The sequence below is a fragment of the Ceratotherium simum genome, chromosome 26, assembly GCF_057802395.1.
Source record: "Ceratotherium simum simum isolate JZ-2026a chromosome 26, ASM5780239v1, whole genome shotgun sequence".
NCBI lineage: Eukaryota > Metazoa > Chordata > Mammalia > Perissodactyla > Rhinocerotidae > Ceratotherium > Ceratotherium simum.
This window is the reverse complement of record NC_141925.1, coordinates 42,489,404-42,507,243: the sequence shown is the minus strand read 5'-3', so window position 1 is coordinate 42,507,243 and position 17,840 is coordinate 42,489,404. Positions and strand designations below refer to the sequence as shown.

Sequence of the window (17,840 nt, the reverse complement as noted above, 5' to 3'; positions counted from 1 at the left end):
AGTTTCTGCCGAGAAATCGGCTGAGAGCCTGATAGGAGTTCCTTTGTATGTTATTTATTTATTTACTTTTTGTCTTGCTTCCCTTAATATTTTTTCTTTATCATTGATTTTTGCCAGCTTTACTACTGTATGTCTTGGAGAGGGTCTTTTCATGTTGATATATTTAGGAGATCTATTGATTTCATTCACTTGTATTTCCAGCTCTTCCCCAGGTTTGGTAAGTTCTCAGCTATTAGTTCTTTGAACAAGCTCTCTGCTCCTTTTTCCCTCTCTTCTCCTTCTGGAATACTTATACTCCTTACGTTGCATTTCCTAATTGAGTTGGATATTTCTCGGAGAGTTTCTTCATTTCTTTTTAGTCTTAGTTCTCTCTCCTCCTCCATCTGGAGCACTGCTGCATTCCTATCCTCAATATTGCTATTGTCAGCTCTGTTCTTTAAAGATTCCAGATTTTTCATCTCCTCCATTGTGTTTTTCGTCTCCAACATTTCTGATTGGTTTTTCTTTATAGTTTCAGTCTCTTTTGTGAAGAAGTTCCTGATTTCATTGAATTGTCTATCTGTGTTTTCTTGTAGTTCGTTGAGCTTTTTTGTGATAGCTATTTTGAATTCTCTGTCGTGTAGGTTATAAATTTCTGTGCCTTCGGGATTGATTTCCTGGTGCTTGTCATTTTCCTTCTGGTCTGGAGATCTAATATATTTTTGCATAGTGCTTGAGGGCGTGGGCTTATTTTTCCTCATTCTGAAGACATCTGGTTGCAGCTTCCTCTTGCCACCACTGGGTGGGGGTCAAGAGCTGTGTATTCTGAGCCTGCCGCTATCTGCAGGTGCTCTGGCTGACCAGCTGTGCTGGTGCTCTGGGTGAGGGGAGGGGTTTCTCTTTCACATACCCGATCCTGGGGTTTTCTTGCTCTTCTCTCACTATCTGCTCTCCTGGGGTGCTAGCTTGATGAAGGCACCCCTGCGACAGTTCAGTCCCCTCCGTATGGGAATTTCCCACAGGCTGTGAGAGAACTTGGAGAGCAATGGTTTTCCCACAGAGGGCCACTCCCCGACTCTCTCTCTCAGAGCTGCGTGGTCTCGGAGGGGAGGGGCTCTTTCTCTCACCTGCCTGATTCCAGGGGCTTCTCGCTCTTGCCTCGCTATCTGCTCTCCTGGGGTGCTAGCTTGATGAAGACGCCCCCACAACAGTTCAGTCTGCTCTGTATGGGAATTTCCCACAGGCTGTGAGAGAACTTGGAGAGTGATGGTTTTCCTGCAGAGGGCTACCCCCATGCTCTCTCTAAGAGAGCTGCACGGTCCCAGTCCCAGGGTCACTGTCATTGGGGAAGGAGAGGAGTTCTCCTTACCTCCTTCCATTTCCTCAGGGGTTCCAGCACCTCCACCTTCAAATGTGCAGCTGCGTGGGTCTCTCAGACATCTTTTGTGTATGTGAATGTCCTCTGTTGGTATATGAGTGTCCTTTTTGTTGTATCTTGTGGGGGAGAGTCTAAGGGGGAAAGCTCACTCCACCATGATGCTAATGTCACTACCCATCCCTTCGTCACCTTTTTTTTTTTTTTTGGTGAGGAACATTGGTCCTGGGCTAACATCCGTGCCCATCTTCCTCTACTTTATATGGGACACTGCCACAGCACGTCTTGACAAGCAGTGCATCAGTCAGCGCCCAGGATCCGAATCTGCAAACCCCGGGCTGCCAAAGCGGAGTGCACGAACTTAACTGCTATGCCACTGGGCCAGCCCCTTGATCACCCTTTTTTAATTGAACACTGTGCTCTGTGTTTTCACACGTCATTTTTTTCTTTTTTGGGGAAGATTGGCCCTGACCTAACACCTTCCTTTTTTTTGCCAATCTTCCTTTTTTTTTTTCCTTCTTTCTCCCCAAAGCCCCAGTACATAGTTGTATATCCTAGTAGTAGGTCCTTCTAGTTCTTCTATGTGGGATGCCGCCTCAGCATGGCTTGATGAGCAGTGAGTAGGTCCGCGTCCAGGATCCGAACCCCAGGCTTCTGATGCGGAACATGGGAACTTAACTGCTATACCACCGGGCTGGCCCCATTTTCACATGTCATTTAAAAATCTGTCCAGAGTGTGACCTTGAGCAGCTGCATGTGTAAGATTACCTTGATGGTTCCGGCTGGAGTCGTCTGGATGGCCTTTGCCCCCACCCACCACAGTGGCTGTGGCAGTGAGATTCCAGGCCCAGAGTGACCTACAAAGGACTTGAAGCAGGAAGGAAAGAGGGTGCCCTTGAGGGGCCCCACCTGCCTGGCCTGCCTTTGCGATCACCTGGAGTCTCGAGTGATGCCTGTGGTTCTTGGCCCCTTACTGACCTTTCATGTCTGGCCTTCCCTAGGGCAGGAACATCATCGTGTTCTACGGCTCCCAGACAGGGACCGCCGAGGAGTTTGCCAACCGCCTGTCCAAGGACGCCCACCGCTATGGGATGCGGGGCATGGCAGCAGACCCGGAGGAGTATGACTTGGTGAGCTCTCGCCACACCCTGGCCCCTTCCTTCTGGCTCCTCCAGCAGCATTAAGGAAGGCGTCTCTGGATCATGGAGACACTTAAAGGGCTGCCCCCAGTTTTAAGGACATTAAGAACACCTGGCTCAGGTGTGCATGTGTGAGCTCCCAGCACTGCTTATACTCAGCCCTTGGTGCTCTCCACGCAGTGGCTTTACAAGTGCTGGGAGGTGCAAGCAGAAGGGACTCAGTGGATTGGGGGTGGCTTAGAAAAATGAAAGGGTTGGGCCGGCCCCGTGGCCTAGCGGTTAAGTGTGCACGCTCCGCTGCTGGCGGCCTGGGTTCGGATCCCGGGTGCGCACCGACGCACCGCTTCTCCAGCCATGCTGAGGCCACGTCCCACATACAGCAACTAGAAGGATGTGCAGCTATGATGTACAACAATCTACTGGGGCTTTGGGGGGAAAATAAATAAATAAATAAAATCTTTAAAAAAAAAAAGAAAAGAAAAATGAAAGGGTCTCAGCGGGTCCAGAGAAGAACTGTTTCCCATCTCTTTAACCCCACCCCGAGCTGCAGCGGCGGGGAGCCGAATTGAGGAGTCGGGGCATCTGGGCTCTGATCCCGCTCTGCCCTCGCTGCCCCTGTGACCCTGGGCGAGCCCCTGCCCCTGAGGGCCTTCCCTGCCTAGTATGCAGATAAAGGATGAGGGTGTTGGACAGGCCATCTCCGGGACGCTTCAGCTAGGCTTTGATATGAGGCTGTTAGTAACTCGTGTGTCTGGGCCAGAACAGGAGTGGGGACAGGGCCCAACGGAAGAGTGCAGCCAGGGAGGGGCCGGGAGAGCCTGAGAACTGGGGGGACAGCCCCCGTTTGGAGCTGCAGGGTCCCTCTCCCCTCCCCCTCCTCCTGTAAGCCGTCCTCGACAGGTCACCCCTTAGGGCCACCACAGGACTGTCTGCAGGACTGAATCCCAACTTCCTGGCCTATCTCTGAGGGCTGTGAGGGGCAGGCTTGCCTTGCTCACTCTCCTCCGGGCCTTGGCTCCTTCCCCTTGCATGGTTGTGCCTCTCCAAAGTGCTAGAAACTTCCAGCAGTCTGCTTGCATGCTTCTGGGTCCGGAGTGCTAATGACAGTGAGGCCACCGGCCCCAGGTGGGGACAGTGGACAGGGAAGGGGAGGGATCCTTAGGGAGGGAGTAGGCCGGCAGGGGGCAGGTGGTCTGGGAGGAAGTCCCAGGGCGTTGCTGTCCCACTTCTCCCCTCGTGGGGTCACTGCCAGTCACCAGTCAGGCTGTTCCGGGAGCTCCAGCCACATGACAACTGTGCTTTCCCTCAGAACCGCTCTGCTGAGTGCCAGCTGCTTCCTGCGTGTGCCCTCCGTCTCCCAACCCAGACTGCCCCCACTGCTCCACCCTCTGCCTTCGGTCTTAGGGACAGGCACCGCCACCCATCCACCTCCAGACCTGGGTTTTGAGCTGTGAACAGTGGTTAGGAATTGAGAGCCCAGGCCCTGCTGTGCCCCCAGGACTTTGTGGGCCGATGAAGTTCTCCCATGGAGGCCCAGGCCTGACACACAGGGAACCACATTCTAAATGCTGGCCGGTGGCCTGTCAGCACCCCAGGTCCTCAGACATGCTCTTTTGTGCCTGCTGGTCCCTTTTCTCTAGAAATGCACTCCCTCCTCTTGAGACCTGGACTCGCTCGTCTGCATCCCGTCAGGTGCAGACCTGACCTAGAGCAGGCTCAGTCATGGTCGCTGGTCCCAGCCCTGCCCTTGTCTCTCCAGGCCGACCTGGGCAGCCTGCCAGAGATAGAGAACTCCCTGGCAGTGTTCTGCATGGCCACCTACGGTGAGGGGGACCCCACTGACAATGCCCAGGACTTCTATGACTGGCTCCAGGAGGCGGACGTGGACCTCTCCGGAGTCAAGTATGCGGTGAGTCACCCCCTATCTTCTCTCCATTGGCTCCCTGTGGGCTCATGGCAGCCTGCAGTGCCTCCCCAGGGCCTCTGGACCCCTGTGTCCAAGAGGAAATCCTCCAGCTGTCACCTCATTCTGATCAGCCAGGGCAGGCAGAGGTGTCAGGACAGGGGCACCTGGCAGGGAGTCCCTGGGGTCATGGGGCGACCCTCTCTTCTGCCCTGGGCCCTAACACTAAGAGAGCTGCTCCTCCTGTGTCCCCAGCCCCACTTTCCTCCAGGGGGCAGGGAGAGTGAATTGCCCCTGCTAGGGCCCAGAGTTAAGGCTTAGAGGCTGGCTTTGGAGGGGGTCCTGGGCTGTAGGTCACTAAAACAAAGCCACTTCCAGGGCCCAAAGTTGGCCCACCTCACAGTGCAAGGTGTCTTGCAGATACAGCTTGGCCAGCACTGTGGGGAAACCCACCCCTGACCACTAGCTGGGCCTCAGACCCACCCGTCTGTCCACACAGGTGTTCGGCCTTGGGAATAAGACCTATGAGCACTTCAATGCCATGGGCAAGTATGTGGACAAGCGGCTGGAGCAGCTCGGTGCCCAGCGGATCTTTGAGCTGGGGATGGGCGACGATGATGGAAAGTGAGTGCCCACTCCCTCGAGCCCCCAGACCTGGCTCTCAGGGGTCAGGAGCCACAGGGTTAGGGCTGGCTGTGGTACATAAGGGGAGTGCAAAGCCATGGTGTCTGCTGTAACTCCGTGACACGCCTCACCAAGGGCGAGGGAAGGGATGCCCCCTCTGCCCCCCAGCCCCTGCTGAGTGAGCCTTCTTTGCTTTTCCACGTCCTCCTGGCCTGCCTAGCTCAGAGAGAAGCCACTCACGGTTAGCACAGACCCTCTAGATCCTTCCTGATGCCTTCGGCTAGCTCACCGGGCGGGCCAAAGTGAAATGAGCCCTCAAGCTCTGGGAGGTGCTGGGGCAGAGGGTCCAGGCTGGCCTGGCAGTCCCACCTGGAACCCGGGCTGTTGGGGAAGCCAGCCCATTGCAGGTCCTGCTGCCCCGACCAGGCTCCCCAGGGCCTGGCTCATTCCCTTCTCTCCCCAGCCTGGAGGAGGATTTCATCACGTGGCGAGAGCAGTTCTGGCCTGCTGTGTGTGAGCACTTTGGGGTGGAAGCCACAGGAGAGGACTCTAGGTGAGTGTGTGCCCCCATACGGGGCAGGGAGCCATGGGCGAGTGCCTCCCGGGGGTGGGAGACCTCGGGGTGGGGCTGGCAGAAGCTCAGTCAGAGTGCAGGAGGGTCTCAGGTCCCAGGCTAAGGACCTTGGGCCTCGCCTGGAAGGGACAGGGAGTCCGGGGAGGGCTTTCCTTATCTTCTCCAGAATCGCCTTGAAGCCCGGTGAACCCCAGGCCTCCCTCAGCTCTGTGCCAGCTCCCACTTCTCGCTCTTTCCTGCCTCCCCATCCTCATGCATCTCCTGCCTGTATGTCCTATCTGGTCCCTAAGCCCCCTGCAGCATGCACTGTCTCCTCAGTCACACACCAGGAGGCGGCCTCCCTCCTCTCGGCACCGACCCCTGCCACCTCCCAGCCTCTGCCTCACCCTTGGTCTCCCCTTTCCAGCATTCGCCAGTATGAGCTGGTGGTGCACACAGACATAGACACGGCCAAAGTGTACACGGGCGAGATGGGCCGCCTGAAGAGCTATGAGAACCAAAAACCGTGAGTAGAGAGCGTGGTTGGGGCCAGGCCCTGTGGCCCTTGGTGCGCCTGTTTCAGGTGCCTGGGGACAGCAAACAGCTGGCAGTCCTGTGTGTCCCCACAGGACCTTTCCTCCCAGGCCCCATCCCGTGGGATGTCCTTATCTCCACCCTTGTCCAGGAGTGGTGTGGGTGGGGGCACCACATTTTCACCTCCATTGCACAGGAGGGGGGCTGCTCCGTGCTCAGGGCCCTTGGGACCCCTCCCTGCCCAGTGGACCCTCAGCCCAGGGCATGGCCTCTGGGAGACTGGCACTTGCTCAGTTTGTACTTAATTTGCTTGGACATTTGGCTCTGTGGATATCCTGGGGTGGGGGTGCACCGTGGTTCCCGGACCAGGACACAATGAGTTCAGCTCTGGGTCTAGTTGCACTCTGGAAAAGGGTTCACTTCCTTAAAATCTGCCTCAACATAGTGTTCCTCTCTTGGGCCCTGACTTGCCTTACCCCAGGGCGCTGCCCAGACTCCTGCTGGAGCCAGTCACGAAGTCCCCTTGTGCCACTGGATTCGAGACAAGCAGCCCTGCTTTAGTCAGCCCTGCTGTCACCCTGCTGTAACAGGAAACCCCAACATTCAGTGACTTTACAGAGTTACAGTCCAGGGCACGTGAGAGGAGGGAGCTCTGCTCCACACCGTCACTCGGGGACCTCAGGCACCTTCTGTCTTGGGGAGCCATCTTCAAGGGCCTGGTCCTCCTTTGCACTTAGCCCACCAATGGCTACAGAGGGTGGAGGGTCTCCCAGGTTTTTAGGGGCCAGCCTGTTTCCATATCTGTAAACGGGGACACTGACAGCCGAGCTTTGCCCACTTGGTGGGGTTGTTGAGAGCACTGCCTTGGATCCGGTTGGGAGAACCTTTTACATAATTGGTGAGGTTTCCTCGTGGCCTGTGAAGGCCAGCTCTGAGGTTCCCTGTGTTCCATGAAACCCGAAAGTCCCCTGGGGGTGGGGGATTCAGATGGAAGACCTGGACAATCACTGAGCTGCTTTCCTCCCCACCCAGCCCCTTTGATGCCAAGAATCCATTCTTGGCCGTAGTCACCACCAACCGGAAGCTGAACCAGGGAACTGAGCGACACCTCATGCACCTGGAGTTAGACATCTCAGATTCCAAAATCAGGTACCAGCTGCTGCCACCCCTCCCCCAAACCTTACCCGGGGGCTCCTGATCTGGGTGCAGAGCCACCTTCCCCCTCTCCTGAACCTCGCATCTCCCCCCAGGTATGAATCTGGGGACCATGTGGCCGTTTACCCGGCCAATGACTCTGCCCTGGTCAACCAACTTGGCGAGATCCTGGGTGCTGACCTGGACGTCATCATGTCCCTAAACAATCTCGATGGTGAGTTCTGGAATCCAGGCCACCCCCCTTCCCTGCGTGGCCTGAGGCGGGTAGGAATGGTCTTTGCAAGGCCCAGAGGTTGAACTTGTGTGCAGGCCTGAGCTCTGGTGCCCTAGAGGCCCTTGTACCCAAGACCCACAGTCATGGTTCTGAAGCAAACTCAGAGGGCAGGGGGCAAAGGTAGCTGTTGGGTCTGGCTCTCTCCCTCGGGGTCCCCCTATTCCCACACTGGCTTAGTCTCTTGAGGGAGGGAGGGGTGGATGGAAACAGAGCCAGCCCCGGCTGCCGACCCACCCCCACATCCTGTGAGGAAGAGGGGACTGCAGAGCAGGGCCCTGGTTCCCAGGCCTGGCTCTACCATGACTGGCCACTGAGGGCCTTGGGCTGCCCTCTCTCTACTTCAGGGCATCTCCTTACCTGTAAACTCAGGGATCAGAGTCAGCAACCCTAACAGCCCTCGGGTCCGTTTAGGGCACTTCGAGTACAAGAGGCACTAATGTGGGGCAGGGCTCTCCCAGGCCACGTGGGGCTGGCTTGCCGCGAGCCCTTTGGTGCCCCCCCGTCCACTGACCTGGGGCCCAGCCCCGCCTGGCCCTGCTGTGCTCATCCTGGTCCTCGGGGACCCCAGCCTGGGCCGCTCCAGTTCCAGAGTCAGCCCTTGAGAGGAACAGCACCAGAGGGGGCTGATTTATATCAGGGTTCGTCGTGCCAGCAGTGGAAGCACAGTGGTACGCACGCGGGCCTGTCTCACTCTGGGGCATGTCCCTTGTGCCGTCAGCGGCAGGCCCTTGCTGGGGGAGGCTGTGCTGCTCCCTCTCCCTCAGGAGAATCTGAGCCCCTGCAGGAGCCTTGACTGCCGAGAGCTGCACAGAGAGACGGGGCTGCAGAGGCTCAGAACTCAAGGCAGATGTGTGGCTTTAGAAAGGATGTGCTCGCTCACCCCGCCCGCCCTGGAGTGCAAGGCCCGAGCCTGGTTTCTGGGCCCCACTCCAGAGGGCTCGGTGCCGGGAGCACCCTGCTTCTTGATCTGGGTGCTGGATACCTGAGGACACTCAGTTTGTGAAAACCCTTCAAGCCCTACGTGTATGACTTGTACACTTTATGCAGGTCATAATTCAATAAGTTCAAGCCCCTCCAAAGGATAGACCCAGCCCCCTGAACGCTGCGCCCCCATCCTGGGCCAGGCTCTCTCCACATGTCCTCAGCAGTTCTGCAGCGGCACAGGAACAGACAGGCCCCGTGGGCACACCTCTAAGACGTGGAGCTGCTTCTCCACCGTCCCGGGCTGGGCTCCGCTCTAGCCTGATTGGAGAGAGGGGGTCAGTAAAGCCAGCTTGTTGACTGGTGGTGGCGAAAGGTCCCAGCAAGGGCTGGCGATAGGGCCTGTGTCAGCAGCTGGCGTGTACAGGACGCCGCACCAAGAGCTCGGCCTCTGGGTGCCCCATGTGTAGACCTCCACATGTGTCCAAGCACAAAACTGACCTGGAGGTGACCCTGCCATCACAGCTGAAGGCCCCAGTATTTGCATCCCACAGTGGGCCAGGCCCAGCCCAGTCAGATAGGACACACTGGGGAGTTCTGCCTCTGCCGCCCTCTCTCTGAGCAGCCCTCAGCAAAGGGGTCCCCCACAGGGGCTCAGATTCTCCTGGAGGGGGAGAGTGAGCGCCTCTGTTGAGGACTACCTGTCCAGCCTGAAGCGTAAGGCTGGCCGAAAGCCTGAGGCTTTGCCCCAGGGCCAGGGAAGCACCAGAAAGAGCTGGCCTTGCTTCCAGTGCCAGCTGGGCCACCTGCTTTCTGCAGAGCAGGCCTGGGGGCGTTGCCCGCCCCATCCGGGCTGGTGGCCACTAACCCCAAACCCTGCCTTCTCTCTCCCTGCAGAGGAGTCCAACAAGAAGCACCCATTCCCCTGCCCCACCTCCTACCGTACGGCCCTCACCTACTATCTGGATATCACCAACCCGCCACGCACCAATGTGCTCTACGAGCTGGCCCAGTACGCCTCGGAGCCCACCGAGCAGGAACAGTTGCGCAAGATGGCCTCCTCCTCGGGCGAGGGCAAGGTAAGCCTGCCACTCCCACCCGCCCCCCAGGACCCAGAGTGCCACCACCTCAGCCCTGAGTTGCAGCTACCAGCCAGCACCCACCAGGCCACCCTACCCAGCCATTCTCCAAGCCACCAACTTGAGCCCTGTCCCTGGGCCACTGGGTCCCCTCGCCCGTGTCTCACCCACGTTCTATGTCTCCCTCAGGAGCTGTACCTGAGCTGGGTCGTGGAGGCTCGGAGGCACATCCTGGCCATCCTGCAGGACTACCCGTCCCTGCGGCCCCCCATCGACCACCTGTGTGAGCTGCTGCCTCGTCTTCAGGCCCGCTACTACTCCATCGCCTCGTCCTCCAAGGTGGGGGAGGCCCAGCCCACGTATAGAAGGTGTAGTGTTGGCTCCTTGGAGGTGCACAGGCACCCTGAGCCATGGCCCAGCTCTGCCCCAAATGCCTGGGCAGTCCGCTCAGGATTCTCCAGGCTGTGTATCCAGTAGCCAGACCATAATAAGCCTGCAAACTGTTCCCAGCCCCCGTGCCCAGAGCCCCTCAGGAAAGCTGCTGGGAAGGGGCCTTTGAGGAGGTTTGGGTGCCACAGAGGGTGTGAACAGGCCCTGGGCAAGGACCCCCGTGCCAAGGCTGCTCTGGTGACAGGGCGGCAGGAACGAGAAGGGGCCTCCGGCACGGCTGCTGTGCTCACTCCTGCCCCCCTACCCCCCGCCAGGTCCACCCCAACTCTGTGCACATTTGTGCTGTGGTTGTGGAGTATGAAACCAAGTCTGGCCGCATCAACAAGGGCGTGGCCACCAGCTGGCTGCAGGCCAAGGAGCCTGCTGGGGAGAACGGCCGCCGGGCCCTGGTGCCCATGTTCGTGCGCAAGTCCCAGTTCCGCCTGCCCTTCAAGGCCACCACGCCTGTCGTCATGGTGGGCCCTGGCACTGGGATTGCCCCCTTCATAGGCTTCATCCAGGAGCGGGCCTGGCTGCAGCAGCAAGGTGAGTGTGGGGGCCTAGGAGGTGGGGACAGGGCGGGGGGGGCCGGGTCCATGCTCACCCTGGCCGCTGCTGCCCCAGGCAAGGAGGTGGGGGAGACGCTGCTCTACTACGGCTGCCGCCGGTCTGATGAGGACTACCTGTACCGCGAGGAGCTGGCCCAGTTCCACAAGGATGGCTCTCTCACCCAGCTCAACGTGGCCTTCTCCCGGGAGCAGGCCCACAAGGTGAGGCTGCGGGCAGGCTGCTCTGGGGGCCAGAGGGCTGCGGGACAGCGCTCCTCACCAGCACTGCCCTCTGCCCCCAGGTCTATGTGCAGCACTTACTGCAGAGGGACAAGGAGCACCTGTGGAAGCTGATCCACGAGGGGGGCGCCCACATCTATGTCTGCGGGTGAGTGAGGGCAGAGGAGGGGAGGTGCGAGGCCCTGCCTGTGGAAGGGCCCCTTGTCGAGCCCGTGTCACCGCCTTCCTGCCCCCAGGGATGCTCGGAACATGGCAAGGGACGTGCAGAACACCTTCTCCGACATTGTGGCCGAGCTGGGGGCCATGGAGCACGCCCAGGCCGTGGACTACATCAAGAAGCTGATGACCAAGGGCCGCTACTCGCTGGACGTGTGGAGCTAGGAGCAGCCTGGCCCAGCCCTGCTCTGCCCTCACACCTTACAGACTTGCTTCCCCACGTAATCACTTTCCTCACTCCCTTCTGCTGGTCTCCCGGGCGGCTTCCACTGGGCCTTGCTACAGGAGGCAGGCCCAGTGACAAAGACTGTTCTGGGCCAGAGATGTGCCCTCCAGAGCCCCCTAGCCCCAGGGCACATGGCCAAGGGTGACCCAGCCCGCACTTTGTGAACACCTCAGACCCTCGGTGGCAGTACAGAAGGGGCTCTTCTCTCAGCTGAGCTGGGCCCTGGCCCTGCCACGTGATTTTCAATGAGTGTAAATAATTTTAAATAATCTCTGGCCCTTGGAATGAAGTTCTGTTTTCTGCATTTGCCTTGAGCAGATCTGGGGCCTCCACCTGGGTCTACTTAATCTTTTTTTTTTTCCCCCCAAAGCCCCACTAGATAGATAGCTGTATGTCATAGCTGCACATCCTTCTAGTTGCTGTATGTGGGACGCGGCCTCAGCATGGCCGGACAAGCAGTGCGTCGGTGCGCGCCCGGGATCTGAACCCATGCCGCCAGCAGCGGAGCGCACGCACTTAACTGCTAAGCCACGGGGCCGGCCCCACCTGGGTCTACTTAGACCCCAGAGAGACTAACAAACAGCTCAGGAGCCCCAAGAACCCGTGGTGGCACAGAGAGCCACCAAGCCCCTGCCGTACCCTCAGAACACACCTCAAGCCACCTTTGTGCCTCTCCATTTATTGAGGCGGCTGGCCCCCAGCAGGGCTGGGACCCAGGCCCAGGTCTTCTTCCCCAGCATAGCCTTAGGGGCCCACAGAGCCCACAAAACCCAGGGGAGAGCAGAAGAGACCAGGACGAGGGGATCCCCCACTCCCTCAACACGTGGCGTACAGAAGCCCCTTCTAGGCCAGGGGTGCTGTAAGGAGCCGTGCCTGCAGGCAGGGGAAGGCCCAGCCTCACTCCTTCTTGCTCCCATGCCGCTGACTGTGGAACTTCTGGTGCACAACCCGCAGGGTGGTGAAGAAATTGCCAAGGAAGAGGAGGAGGAAGGGGAGGCCGCACATGAGCACCTGTGGAAGGAATCGGGGTTAGGACGAAGGCCAGGCCCTGGCCCTCCCAGCTTCCTTCCCAGGGCCCCCAGCTCACCTGCCACTCCTTGCACGCGGGGTCCCGGGCCAGGCTGAACAACGTCAGCGCGTTAAAAAGCTGCCAGAACTGGGAGGGAGGAGGGATTTACAGAGTAGAACGCAGTCGCTACTCGAGCCGGAGCAGAGGAGGGACAGCGAGATGGACGGGGACACACACAGATACACTTACATGTCCAAAGAAAAGAAAGGGCAGCAGGAAGGTGAGGCCCCGCCACATCCAGGACTGGAAGCCCTCTGCGGGGGAGAAGGGGCAGGGCACAGAATAACCAAGGACAGAGACGACACCATCACTCAGACCCAAGTCAAGAGGAAAGAACTTCCGCCTTCCCAGCGTCCTCTGCAGGATTCCAGAGGGGCCGCCGTGCCAACTCACCCACGGTGAGGTCCATGGTGTGCCTCTCGCCCAAGGCCCGCAGGCGGTACAGACAGCCACTCTGGTAGTAATACTGGAGGAACTGCACAAAACCTGGGGGCGGGGCATCAGGACTGGGCTGGAGCCCGGAGTCCTTTCCCCCCACCTCCCCACGGGCGAGTCCTGAGCTGAGCAGGGACCCCTGAGACACTCACTCTGGTACATGGAGAAGGACAGAAACTGGTTCCGGAACTTCTGGTACATGAGGCCGTCAGGCCTAAGGCAGAAAGCAGAGGGGAATGTGGGGAGCTCAGGGACGCCATCTCCCTGTCCCAGCTCCCCTCACAGGGGCCCTGGGAGCCACGTGGGGCCACTCACCATGTCAACATGACTCCTGACAGGAATGTGGACACGTAATGATGGAAAACCCACCAGCCTTTGATCCTGTATCAGGAAGCCACTGTCATTCCTGTCCCGTCAGCCCCCAGGATCAGTGCTTGGGGACAGGGAGTGGGGCTAAGGTGGTTAGAACCCAGAACCGCAGCCCAGCTCCTCCTCCTCAGAGGGCCACGGCAGCCCCCCAACTTTCTAGGGTAGCTCCAGTGCCCCCCACCCTCCTCAGGAGCTGGGGTCAGGCCCCGCCCTCACCCACCGGGAGCCATTGTTGATGAGGATGCTCTCTCGGATGGTCAGGGTGCAGTAATACCAGACCAGAAGGAAGTTGAAGGCAGCGTCTGTCACCCTGGGGAGGGGTACAGAGAGTTGATGCCAGAGCCTGGAGAGGTTGCAGGGTGCAGCCCTGAGCAGCAGGACACCCACCTGGAGTTGAGGAGGAAGCGGCAGGTGAAGGAGATGAGGATGAGGATGATGGTGAGGTAGAGCTTGAACTTCTCATACTCGTCTTTGTAGGCAAACCTGGGGTGGGCACACACTCGTGGGACAGGCTGGGATGCTGGCGGGGCCTACCCTCGCCTCTGCCCAAAGAGGGAGGCTCCTGCTCTGGACACACGTCTGTGGGTGGCACAGGGCCAGCACGGGGGAGCAGCCCCTGAACCCCAAGGCTTAGCAGGGAAGCTGGGGCAGAATGGAAGGGACCCAGGAGGGTGGAGAGCAGGGTTGAGACCCAGCCCACAACTACAAATTACTTAGCCTGCTTGCTCAGGAGGGTCACGTTGACGTTGCCTAGAACCAGGCTCAGGTACAACCTAGAGGGAGTGGGGGAGACCAGGTGAGGAGAGGCCCCAACAGAAGGAAGCCAAAGGGCACAGAGCCCCCAGGTGGGCCAGGCCAGCTCTGGGTCACCATCCCACCCAGCCTTCCCATGGCCTTGGCTTAGGGTTCTGACCTTGGAGATGTGCAGACCAACTACATGGGAAACACATGCTCAGCCTTTCTCCCTGCCTGCTCCAGGGTAAACTGACACCCCTCCCTCCCTCCTCTTCCCCCAAGCCCTCCCACCTCAGGGCCTCAAGGCCAGCCTGGCTCTCCCCCCACTGGAAGCCATGCCCACATCTCAGATCGCCTGGGCAGTGGACCCAACGCCCATGTGTGTGATCACCATCTCTCACCTACCCCACAGTTCCTGCTACTTCGAGAACCTGAGTTCACTGTAGCAACCCACACCCATGGCCACCCTAGGACCTCCTCCCAACCCAGAACAGCTTCCTCGGAAACTGGTTGTATTCTGACCCTGCGTGCCCACCTCCCACCCAGCCCCCATTTCACCACGGACCCTCCCCCTCGCTGAGGCTCCCAGGCCCTCCTGACCCTGGTCTCCTTTCCCGAGCCAGCCGAGTCCCCACGCCTTCCTTCACATGTCAACTGCTTTCTTGCCAACTCTGTGACTCCCAGCTCCTTGCACTGCCATCACACCCACCAATGAAGCTCGTCCTCCTTCTCCTCCAGAGAAACTCCGAGAGGTAACCAGAAAGTCAGGCGTGTACTAGGCAGCTGCACCCATAGAGGGGCTCTTGTTCACACTCAAGCCATATGGACAGGCTCAGAGTGGTTAAGGGACTTGCCCAAGGCTGCGAAGAGATTAAGGGGCACAGCGGGACTCCAGCTAGCCTGCCAGGCTGCCTCTCCCAATCTCAGCGGTGGCCCCGTCAAACCCTCTCCCCCAAACCCTCCATCCTGTCTCCCTCCTGGCAGCCGACATCTTCCCTGCCTGCTGCCGCCTCCTCTTCTCTGCACACTTCCCATCACAAATAGGAAGGGCCCAGCCCAGCCCTTCCCATCTCCCCAGGCACTTCCCTCCATGGCTTAGCACCCCTCTCCTGGGTCTCTCCCCTCTGTTGTCCCCCCGCCCCCCGCTCAGCAGTAGATATGCCCGAGTCTTTCCTATGTGCAAATAAAGTTACACATCCACCCAAGCAAAAGCTGCCCCTCGACCCTCATGCCAAGTTCTAATGACCAGTTTCTAGTTACCAGTTTCTGTTTCTACTCACAGCCAAGCTTCTGAAGAGTGGCCTAAACTTGGCTGGCTCTCTGCTCAGCTCTCCTGTCATCCTCAATATCAACTTCCACCCACACCACCCTGGGAAGCAGTTCTCTCCAAGGTCACCCCAACTTCCAGGAAATATTTCCCCTTCCTTATAGCATTTGACCCCCCTGGGCCATCTGATCTGAGGCTACTGACCACTCCTTCCTTCCTTGCCTTCTGGGACATGCTCTCTCTCTGTTGTCTTGCTGCCTACAGTCTCTGCTGCATGTTTTTTGCTCAGCCCAGGGTTCTGCACTGTCCCCTGCCCATCCTCCTGGGTGACGACAGCTGACCTAAGTACATATTTCACCCATCACTCTCCCCTGCCTCCTGGGCCAAGACAAGCTCTGCAGCCTGTCTCCCCCTCTGGTCGTATCGTGACCTCTCACCTCCTACCCTGAGTTCTGGCCACCACACCTGTCGTTACCGCCTTCCTATCTCTGCCTGGCTCACTCCTTTACCCTTTACGACTTAGCTCAGGCATCACCCACTCCAGGAGGCTCGCTCTGACCTCCCGGGCCGGGTTAGGAGCCTCACTGTGCTCCCCCATTCCCTGTATTCCCCCACAAAGCATTCATTGTGGTGAGCCATCACTGTCACATGGGCTGTCTCCCCTGACGTGGGGCTATGCTCGAGTGCGCAGCCCACAGTGGGTCCAGGGAACTTTGCTGACTGAATGACCAAGCAGAGGAAGACAGGGCTTCAGGCCTCTTTCCCAGGAGTGGCTGTGAACTGAGCTCGGGGGAGGGGTCTCACCCATTCTTCTTGGGCAAATAGGCCTCCATATCGAAGAAGAGTCCTTGGCGCTCCTTGATCTGGTTCTCCAGCTCCTGTGCAGCCTCCTCTGGCCCCGATGGGAGGGAGGGTTTGCATCTGCAGGTGGGGCCCCAGAAGCCAGAGTCAAAGCAGGAGGCCCTAGGTATCATGCCGGACACCTGCAGGGTAGGAGGGCAAACCGGGCCCAGAGAGGGGAGAAACCATGCCCGGGAACACTCCAGGAGTCAGCACCAGCCCTCCACCCCACCAGGCCAGCCACCTACCCCAGCCCAAGGCCAGGGGGGCATGGGGAGGCATGGGGGAGCTTGCGGGGGGTGGTCCTAACTTTTTCAGGACGAGGGCCAGCTCCTGGAGCCGCTTCTTCTGTCGAGTGATGGAGCTGGTACAATTGTTCTGCAGTTTGGTCAGCTCCTCCAACTTCAGGCGATACAGCCGGTGGGTCTCCTGGGGACCAGGTAGGGGGAAGGCTTGGGTTGACTGGGAAGCCCCTGAGCCAGAGCCTGCTGGGCAGGAGGGGGCATGGATTCCCCCATGGTTCCTTGGGAGGGTCTGAGCAGGAAAGGAGGCAGCCAGCTGTGCCAGCCCAGGGACCTCCCTGAGGTTGCCCTCTCCCCAAGGCAGGCAAGGAGATGAGGTTCTTCCTGCAAGCCCAGAAGCCCCCACAGCACCCCTCTCCCAGAAACAGGCTAGTTCCCTGAAAGTTTTCTCAGTCTCAGCCCGTCTACTAGTAGTTCCCACCCACTCTATCCTACCCTGAGTCTGGACTCTAGGCCCACAGGTCTACCTTCCAGAACAAGCAGGCTGTCTGAAGATACCCCCAGCCCTTTCAGATCCTCCTGCCCATCCAGCCTGCACGTGCACGGGGAGCTGGGGTTGTCTGATGCCTTCTGTTCTGGTACTCCCAGCATCTTGCTCCCAGGTTAAAGGTCATCAAGCTTCAGCCCTTGGACTTCCTACTATAAGACTAGCCCCTCACCCCTCCCCCAGCACCTTTGGCCCAAGGCTTCCCAGAGCACTTTGCCCTGGTGGGTGAGTCTTGAAAAGGAGGAGCCTGGAGATTGGGCAAGGGGCAGCGTGAGGAGGGTGAAGCAGGGGCCAACGCCAGGACAGTGGTGGCCAGGCCAGGAGGTCGGCTCTGCTAAGGACTCTGGGAACAGCACCAACGGCAGCAGGCTTGGCCAGGCCAGGGGGCAGCTAGGCTTCCATGCGGACAGAAAGGGGCTGGAACCAGTCCAGGAGAAGCAAAGGCCTGATCAAGTGCCCAGCTGGCCGGGGCTCTACCTTGCCTGGGTCTTGTTTCTCATGCCCAGGAGGGGCCACCACACCCACTCAGAACCCAGCATGTGCCACCTCTGCCGACTCGAGCCACCACTCTCTCCCGTGGCTGGGCTGCCAGCAGCCTCCTCCTCCCTGGCCTCCTCCACAGAACAACACAGTGGCCCATACAAGTCAGGTGCAGACAATCCTCCCGCGGCTTCCCACTGGCCTTAGAAAGATCCCAATCTGGGCGAGGCCCCTGAGGTCCTTGCAGGGTCTGGACCACCCACTTGACTCCTCACTCTCTGTGCAGCAGCCACATGGTCCTGTCTTCGTGGGCGCTGTCCTTCACTCCGGATCGGCCCGGCCCCCATCCAGGCCCGGGTCTTCACCTCAACAGCACTTCCCCAGACCGCCCTCAGCTCAGACCGCTGCCCGAGGGCGGGGACCGCGCTGCTCGAGCCTCCGGCCGATCGGCGCCCACGGCACGCACGTTGGCTGAGGGACTGACCCAAGACTGGGCCAGGCCGGCTCTGACTCAGGCGGCCACTCTCCCGGGAGGGGACGGGGTCGGGCCTCTCTCCGAGGCCCTGGCGGGAGTACCGGGTCCGCCCGGCGCAGTGGGGTCTCGCCAGGGTCGCGGGCAAACGGTGCCGCCGCCAGACACTCATTTGGGGCCGAGAGGAGG

General features: G+C 59.3%; 2 protein-coding genes across 3 annotated transcripts in view; one reads left to right on the top strand and one right to left on the bottom strand.

The window, feature by feature from the left end:
- The window catches only part of POR (cytochrome p450 oxidoreductase), a 71,663-nt gene extending 60,164 nt beyond the window's left edge, over window positions 1-11,499 (top strand). For both annotated transcript variants that reach the window (XM_014796536.2, XM_087417718.1), the window contains 13 exons: window positions 2,356-2,484; window positions 4,253-4,402; window positions 4,896-5,020; window positions 5,484-5,573; window positions 6,001-6,099; window positions 7,140-7,256; window positions 7,358-7,476; window positions 9,355-9,536; window positions 9,726-9,875; window positions 10,241-10,511; window positions 10,590-10,735; window positions 10,816-10,901; window positions 10,990-11,499. In XM_014796536.2, the coding sequence (XP_014652022.1) occupies window positions 2,356-2,484; window positions 4,253-4,402; window positions 4,896-5,020; window positions 5,484-5,573; window positions 6,001-6,099; window positions 7,140-7,256; window positions 7,358-7,476; window positions 9,355-9,536; window positions 9,726-9,875; window positions 10,241-10,511; window positions 10,590-10,735; window positions 10,816-10,901; window positions 10,990-11,134 (1,809 nt within the window). In that variant the 3' untranslated portion in view covers window positions 11,135-11,499. The remainder of the gene's footprint in view (window positions 1-2,355; window positions 2,485-4,252; window positions 4,403-4,895; window positions 5,021-5,483; window positions 5,574-6,000; window positions 6,100-7,139; window positions 7,257-7,357; window positions 7,477-9,354; window positions 9,537-9,725; window positions 9,876-10,240; window positions 10,512-10,589; window positions 10,736-10,815; window positions 10,902-10,989) is intronic.
- A 359-nt stretch (window positions 11,500-11,858) lies between these two features.
- TMEM120A (transmembrane protein 120A) overlaps window positions 11,859-17,840 on the bottom strand; it is a 6,320-nt gene continuing 338 nt past the window's right edge. Inside the window, exons 2-12 of the mRNA XM_004442130.3 lie at window positions 16,221-16,339; window positions 15,875-15,991; window positions 13,782-13,841; window positions 13,456-13,551; window positions 13,289-13,378; window positions 13,015-13,080; window positions 12,852-12,913; window positions 12,658-12,750; window positions 12,454-12,518; window positions 12,283-12,351; window positions 11,859-12,206 (exon numbers count right to left, since the gene is read on the bottom strand). Of these exons, the coding sequence (XP_004442187.1) occupies window positions 12,093-12,206; window positions 12,283-12,351; window positions 12,454-12,518; window positions 12,658-12,750; window positions 12,852-12,913; window positions 13,015-13,080; window positions 13,289-13,378; window positions 13,456-13,551; window positions 13,782-13,841; window positions 15,875-15,991; window positions 16,221-16,339 (951 nt within the window). The 3' untranslated portion in view covers window positions 11,859-12,092. The remainder of the gene's footprint in view (window positions 12,207-12,282; window positions 12,352-12,453; window positions 12,519-12,657; window positions 12,751-12,851; window positions 12,914-13,014; window positions 13,081-13,288; window positions 13,379-13,455; window positions 13,552-13,781; window positions 13,842-15,874; window positions 15,992-16,220; window positions 16,340-17,840) is intronic.